Raw genomic sequence first — 7,725 nt, forward strand, 5'->3', positions numbered from 1 at the left:
CAGTGTGTCTTAATGCCATGCCAGTAACTTCTTAGCCTGCTAATAACATCAACTACAGTCTGATCTTCTTTCACCTTTTGTAAACTGCATCTACACCTTTATAGCTTGCTTCTTTCATGGTTTGCTTTTTAAAATGGGCTCTCACTAAAGTTATTGATAATAAAGCTGTAGCTGGTGCCTGAATTGCTGTTTTACATCTTCGTGATCTCGCTTTTCTTGTTTTTTTTTCTCCTCCTCTCTTTTTGCAGTTGGCAGCTCAGCTGAAGGTAGAACCTTCTCCCTCCTCCTCTTCCTCTCCTCCCTTCTTCTCTCAGGACTCTTTGTTGTACAGACCCTGTAATTTAGAAACTCCCCTCCATCCGCTTCCTATTGCCCCAGCCCTTCCATGTCTCACACACACACACACACACACACACACACACACACACACACACACACACACACACGCACACACACACTCTCCTCTGCTGTACTGTAACCTTGTATATTTGCCCTCTTAACTACCGAACACTGTGGATATTGTACATTGTTATTCTTCTTCTCTTGTCACCTTTGTATAATGTCTGTCCTATATTTTGTGGATGGTACCAAAAGCTTTTGTGGCCCCTTGGGGACAATAAAGGATTCTATTCTATTCTGTTCCTTCCACTCTTCTCTTCGTCTCTTTACTGTGTCTATTTGGTCACCTCTTCTTTCCAGCTGCCTTCTTATTCCTTGCTTTTTCTGCTTTTCTCCGCTCATCCGGTGCTGTGTGTAGATTAAGTAACTTTAGCTAAGTATCTTTTTAGTGGTGTGCATTGTGTGTGTTGTGGTTGTTGCTTTGCTATGCTATGGGACTGAGAAACTCTTTTTCTCTTAAAGTGCTGCTTTCTGGAAACCCTGTGCTAACGTCAGGTCTGTATCGCTAACCCTATTGACGTGTGTATGGTGTTCGTCTACAAATGTAAGTTGCTGTGTGTGTATTGATGGCTGTTTACACACACAAAGGTTTTATGTATCTGTGTTTACAAGAGTTTTTGTGTATCTGTACTTGTATTACTGTAGCTGAGAAGATATGCTTCTAGAGAAGTGAGAATGGATAGGTCCTGTATGAAGTATCACACAATTCAAAGACCAATCATGAATATTTTCCTTTTTGATCAGCCTGCTTATTTCCTAAATAATTTAATGTTAAAAACTAAAAAAGCTGCCTGCCAAAATGTTATCGAGCATATCCAAATGCCATTGTCTAATAAACAGGCCCCAAACCCCCACATTATGAAAAAGCGAGTAAAAATAATAATTAAAAAAGTGATAATTTAACAAAATAGTCATGAAAATATTCAAATTAGTTAAAAAATTTATTCTTTGGGAACATCAATTGAATTTTATAACTTCGGGATTCAGAGAAGACTTCATGCATCCTACTCATTTTCAACATTTTGGTGGAAATGTTCCAGGTTTCCTTTTTTAGCATACACAGGAAAGGAAGCATCTTTGACCTTGTCTGTAAGGACACCACAGACTGTAATATCAGGCTCACACTGTAGCACTGCAGTTTAAGTTAGAAAAGTACTAAAAGTACTCCTGCCAACATTTTCCTGGGGATATCAGAAAATCAATACTCAGAACCAATACACAATAACATTTCAAATGCCCCTCTGTAAAACCAATGAATAATTCACATTTTACTTGCTAATGATGTGTTGCAGGTGGGCAGATTTTTTTATCCCTTGGACAGTGACAGGAGCAGAAACAAATATAGTTTTCGATTATGACTGGATCTTAATAGGCTTCAGTAATCTTTGTAGGGTTACTAATGTTAGCTTGAGAAAACTTATTATAGCATCATGTCTTCACAAGTACAGTAATACAAGTGTAGGTGGTTGGGTGAGTATGTTCAGTGTTGTTTCATTGCTCTCATTAGCTGTCTAGTATTATCTGCGTAGACATAGGCCCTGTTTTTGGGTCGCATCACATTTCAGTCATTGCATTCAAAAGATAGACTAACCCCACATCCCAATCCCCGCCCCTTATCCTCTGCCCTCCACCTTTCCAACTACCCATCCATCAACTGTCTTCACCTGGACTCCATCAAATCTCATTCTCTCGCTCTCTATCTTCCCATTCTCTCCCTCCCATGATAACACCAAATCAAATCAATTTCCTTCCTCTTTCTCTCACCAATCAACCACCCCTAACGATGCCTCTCTCCCTACCACTGATTTTTTGAAAATCGAAAACTCTCCATTCCATCCTCACACCTCCTCCACCATGATCAATCCTTCCATGATTCCCCTAAACATCTGCCCTCCAATCAAATTTCCCCAAACTTTCCCACCAACCCTCCACCTCGCAAACCTCCCACCTGCCCCCCGACCCTCCCCCCATCCCTCCTCCCATATGTACTTCCATTGCGGCACTGTAGCTGGACAGGGAGGCTCCAGTGCGGTGGTGATAGCTGTGGTGGTGTGTGTTCTGCTCCTCCTGTTGCTGGTTGGCCTCCTCTACTGCCTAAGCAAGAACAACAAGCTGTCTTGCAGCAAGAAGGACCCGAAGGAAGTGTGAGTAGAGATCAGGGACAAAAGGGATGGGAGGGGGGATTAATAATCACATGAATCAAAAAACACTAAAAGTCAAAGTGCTTAACAAGTTGGAAAATCTGTAACAAAAAAACAAAAGTGTTTGGTTTGCTCATGCCAGAATATTTGTTAAAAAGACTATAGATATCTATTTGTATGCACTGACGATGTTGCTGATTGCAAAATACATCTGAAGTTTTTACAATATAGAATACCAACTTTCCTAAGCTTGTTTTCATAATCCTTTTTAATTGCAAATGTGCCATCTGTCCTGCAAGAATAAATTTTCTTTTAAATAATCAGAATATCCTGATTAGCAGCAAGAGCAGGGTTTCTTTTTCTTTATTTGCTTGGAGATTTGACACAATAAAGTACGATTTGTAAATGTTAAGTTTGCAGAATAGAGTTACAGGATACATACATTTCAGGTCCACTGGGAGAACTGCATTAATACTGCACAGGTTTATTTTGCAAACAAGTTGTCGGACTGATTTGTTCTTGTCTACATCCATTTGTAAAACTAAGCAAATATTCGCCCCAACAAACACTTAACTCCCCGATTTTTTCTTTTGTTTTCACTGTTTTTTCTCTATGCCATTTCTATTTCTAGGAACTCTGGAATGACGAACAGTAGCGTTGTGGTGGAGCTGAAGACAGACAAGCTCAATGAAGAGGATGGTCTCTTAAACAAAAAAAATGCAACAGAACAGGTTAGGCCTATAGAGCCATGAATGTGAATTGAGAATGGTACAGCTGACAGTTATAATGGCTGAGCAAGTAAACACTTGACCTCTACATTTTATCTTTTCTAAGAATTTAGGTGACTTTGTCTGATTCTGCATTCATGAGTGTGAGTCACACAACAGAACAATAGTGGGCAGGAGCAAGTCAAGGACAATTCAGCACAGTGGATAAAAACAAAGCCTTTGCATATTTTGAGAGACTGTTTGCATAGAAATAAAGGTTATTTTCAGCCAGTGTCTGTGGTCAGGCCTCACTTTTTGCTGGAAACATCAAGAAATGTTAGTGATGTAAAAGCCTCTTATAGTAATTTAAACGGGGTAGTGCCAGTATTCCTCTTTGTATTTTTAGCATCACCAAGGATGAGCACAGTCCTGCAGACATTTACTAACCTAAAAGAATCCTTGATACCTGGTTGACATGACCATGAGCGATACAGTCACCAGAAATCTCTTCACACAGCTCCGTCATTCTGATTGAGTGTCTAAAGTCAGTTTTAGTTCAAGGGAAGCTGGCTTGGAAAAGTGGTTCCTCCATCGTGATGTGGTGTGAAAGCTGCGGGGAGTCATCTAGAAATGTCATCACAAATGTAGAACATTTCATCTTTAAATTTACTGTAGTGGCATGTGTGACTTGAATTTCAAAGTCTTGTTTTATGTCACTTTTGAAACTGCTGACAGCAAACTGGATGACATTTCATAACTGCAAGGAGATATCAGGGACATTTACCTTTGCTTTTGAAATGGATATAACAAGAAGAGAAGAAAGATGTAAAAGTCTGTCTCTCCATACATAATCAAGTTAATATTTCTTTACTGAGATGCTATTAAAATATGAAAAGAGCCTTCGTGCCACAGATGCACTTCACTGGATTCTGAAAGTAAATCTCGACTTCTACATTTGACAAAGGATTTTCTTACAATGCCAAGTAACACAAGTCTGTAAAAGTTTAATAACACAGCAGTGATATCTCGTCCATAAAAAGTGGTATTTTGTGATAAAATGTTGTGTATCTTATATTTATCTGTCAACTCCAAGTAATAAAGTTCTCTGAAAATACTGCAACATATGAAAAGAAAACATTACAACATAAGGTGTCTATTTGGCACCAGTGCTGTGACTGTGGTTTTGGCAGTGGCACCAGAGGTTTCACTCCCAGTGCCTCACATGTACACTTTGTAAGAATAACTTGTTAATTTGCAGACCTCAGCCCAAGTCCCAATCTTTAACCTAAACTTAATCAAAAAGTAAAAGCAGGTGAAATCTGAAGTATCCTTTCAAACCCTCCAACCTCCTATTGAATACTTTGTGTGCATCTCTGCTGACAGAACAGCACTATTCAATGCCATGCAGAAGCAAATTTAATGAGTGTTGTAAAACCATGGGTTTGGTTTATGCTTTAGATTTAGATTTCATCCACAAACCAGGAAAGCTGCTGGATCTTTTGGGCACCTAGCTGTAGATATTTCTGATACAACGTTTATTCGACATTCAAATGATTTTACGCTATTGTCGTTGTTGTGCCGTGATCTAAATGAATTAATTTACCAGCAATTAACTGTTGAATAAGAAGAAAAAAAGAATATGTATGAAGAATTTAGGAAAATATGGATTATTTTTCCATTTAATTGCATTTGATGTGGACAATAAATGCATATTTTCTGGAAGTTGTCAAAAAAATAGGCGTGTTTGTTTCTTGTTGTTTTTGCATATTGGTCATATTTATTAAGTTTTGTCATTTCTCTCTGACAGTGATAAAACCAGATGATGAAAAAGGCTCCCAGAAGGATGAAGCGAAGAGGACAACAGGATATGAAGACAACAGGGCTAATTTTTTTTTTTTTACTAGACTGGTGATATTAAAGTTGTGGGGGCAATGAGAGGTGGAGCAGGGACATGGGTGTAGGTTGAGCGGTGTGGCTGCTCAGCATGTTCAGCATTGGCTATTCTTGTTTTACAACCTGCAATAGCCAAGTTGGGTGGAGTTTTTTTTTTTTTTACTTTGCCTTTTTTTAAAGATAGAGTTCTTAGACCTCTATCCAACTTGTGCTGCCGCAGGTTTAAAACGATACATGTGCGAAATCATATTCTGACAACACTGGATAATTCATTAATTTACCAATCATGTCTTTCACTCCTCTGCAGAGAAGAGCTGTACTAAGAAGTATGATTGGCACATGCTTAAACACAGTGACAGAATCTTCTTTTTCGCCCCAAAGGAAACCTCAAATTCATTTTCTTCTAGTGTTAGTCTGCATTTAAGCATAACACTGAACAGCTTTTCTGTTTTGGAGTCTGCAGTTAAAATATCTTTCCTTTCTGCTGGTAACATTAGGCAAAAATACACCCGGCTGTTACTCTGTTTGATTCACCTCCCTAACAAGCTATGATTTACGCTCACATTTAATCCCCGAGCACACTGTTTGGCACTCGTAACTGTCGAGTTTTTGTTCAAAGAATCTCTGTGTTTGCATTAGTGTTGTTTAATTGCAGTTTTGCCACCTGTGACTGTTTATACATATTTATATATGTATGTCTTTCAGTATCTCTAATTAGCTTTCAGTAGAAACAATCCAGGCTTTTAATAACACCAATTCTGTCTCTAAAATTGCTTGCCTTTTTTAATCTAGCTGAAAAGCAACCAAACAAGCAAGCTATTAGGTTGTACAAATTTGTTCCTGCCATTTGCAGCGCACTTGTATATTATGTCAGTATACCAACTGTTCACTTGTTTTCCTATGTGCTTGTGTTTTCCTCTGTAAATTCAAATAATGCTCACTCTGCCTATCAAGCAGGAGGAGTACTGTGCATGATGTGGAGTCCAAGGTGTTTGTGGTTACTGAGTTGCCAGCAGTAATGGCTACTATTTATTTCTCAGTGTTTCACAGCGTTTTGGTCCCCTACTTCAGGATGAAAGCTGGGGCCAGTGAAGTGAAAACTGAGGAACAGCACAGCACACAGTGGTTTTGCTCAGAAAGCCCAGTTTTCACCAGAAATTGGTGTAATTTGGTGAAATGGTTGACAATCTCAAACAGTAGCCCGCTGTGCTGTTGTTTTCCCATGACAACAAACTGGGACTTTGAGCAGCTGCGGTGCACTAGTCGCAGATTCACCTGTTGGGAGTAATCACTTGCACAGGCTCACTCTAGTTTGAAACAGGCAGGGGAGGGAGGTGTGGGAGAGACTGGGGATGTTCTTGGGGTATCTACCTTTTATTTTTTACCAAATGAAAGCTTTTCAGTGTCACAGCAGGTGTGTCTGTGTTTAGGTACGATGTTTTTGTTTATCCCCTACACTGTCGGCAGGCAAAAAAAGGAAAACAAAAGCTTTGATAAAGGGGTACATGCCCTTTTACTTTGTTTTACACTGGAAGTATTGGCCTTGATTTATATTTTTTTTTAAAAAGGTCACCTCAAACCACTCTCTGTGCCCACAAAGCTCATTGTGTTTTCACTGTCTGTCTGCTGATCTTACCAAAACATGTTGAGTGTTAGCAACCCTGTGGGGGCAGGTGAAGATAGATAGTTGATTTCTTTTTTCCCCACTTGTTTTATATCAAAATAATATGGTACAGTATAAAAGTTGTTTAGAAAGGGGATTGTCAATATTTGAACTACTGATGTTTTTTTCCAATGTGTTTCCACTCGCTGAGAGAAGAGAATTTTTTTTTTTTTTAGATTCCATTTAAATGGTTTACTCTTCTCTCTTTACTGTATACTGTATATTTTGTGGTACATTGTTGTGACGTGTTGATGTATCTTTTTATTTTGCTCCAGCCATGTAGAGTTTATAATGAAAAAAAAGAAAAAAAAAGAAAAATTACCCCATTCACCCAAATATTCTCTGTGTTGTTATTCCTTTTTCTTTTTTTTTTTTTTGCCTGTCCTGTTTGGATCTTTAGCCATCAGAATTGTTGTCTGAAGGCCAAGAAAGATGCCCAGAGGATTTACTTTACCAAGTGGATCATCATGGCCTTGTCATATTGGTCCATTTGATTGACCTTTATTATAATTATGTATTTATTTGATTTTCGGTTGTTACAGACGGGACAGACATGACTGGGGGATAGGACTGGGAGAGAGAATGAAAAAAGAGAGGGAGAGAAAGAAAAATAGAGGGGAGAAGAGATGGTGAGAAAGGGTGAAGAAAAAAAAGAAAAACAAAGCACCTAGATCACCTGTATGGAGATAAAAAAAAAAAAAACAGAAGAGAAAACAAACATAAAAAAGCAACATAATAAATACAACACCATCACAATAAACTAGCCAAAAGTAGATAACAGTAGATACTAAATATTACATGTTATTGTGCAGCACGCAAGATCGACAGCGCACAATGTGCTTCGTGGTAGCAGGCAGGAAGGGTGTAGTTTGTGTCAGTAAACACCCGTGTGTACACCCGTTTGCACACCTGTGTGGATCAG

The 7,725-nt window shown here is 38.7% G+C and overlaps 1 protein-coding gene across 3 annotated transcripts in view; it reads left to right on the plus strand.

Moving 5' to 3' along the window:
* Positions 1 to 7,133, plus strand: part of bcam (basal cell adhesion molecule (Lutheran blood group)) — a 47,955-nt gene extending 40,822 nt beyond the window's left edge. Inside the window, exons 13-17 of one of the 3 annotated variants that reach the window (XM_086311228.1) lie at positions 249 to 266; positions 862 to 894; positions 2,408 to 2,543; positions 3,172 to 3,271; positions 5,055 to 7,133. In XM_086311228.1, the coding sequence (XP_086167354.1) occupies positions 249 to 266; positions 862 to 894; positions 2,408 to 2,543; positions 3,172 to 3,271; positions 5,055 to 5,057 (290 nt within the window). In that variant the 3' untranslated portion in view covers positions 5,058 to 7,133. The remainder of the gene's footprint in view (positions 1 to 248; positions 267 to 861; positions 895 to 2,407; positions 2,544 to 3,171; positions 3,272 to 5,054) is intronic. The other 2 variants (XM_086311229.1, XM_086311230.1) reach the window with 2 other exon arrangements.
* The last annotated feature ends 592 nt before the right edge of the window (positions 7,134 to 7,725 follow it).

Source organism: Aulonocara sp. 'chitande type north' Nkhata Bay, linkage group LG11, assembly GCF_057382095.1.
Source record: "Aulonocara sp. 'chitande type north' Nkhata Bay isolate Kocher_YH1m ecotype deep benthic linkage group LG11, A_spYH_male_GT1.1, whole genome shotgun sequence".
In the NCBI taxonomy this organism is placed as follows: Eukaryota; Metazoa; Chordata; class Actinopteri; order Cichliformes; family Cichlidae; genus Aulonocara; species Aulonocara sp. 'chitande type north' Nkhata Bay.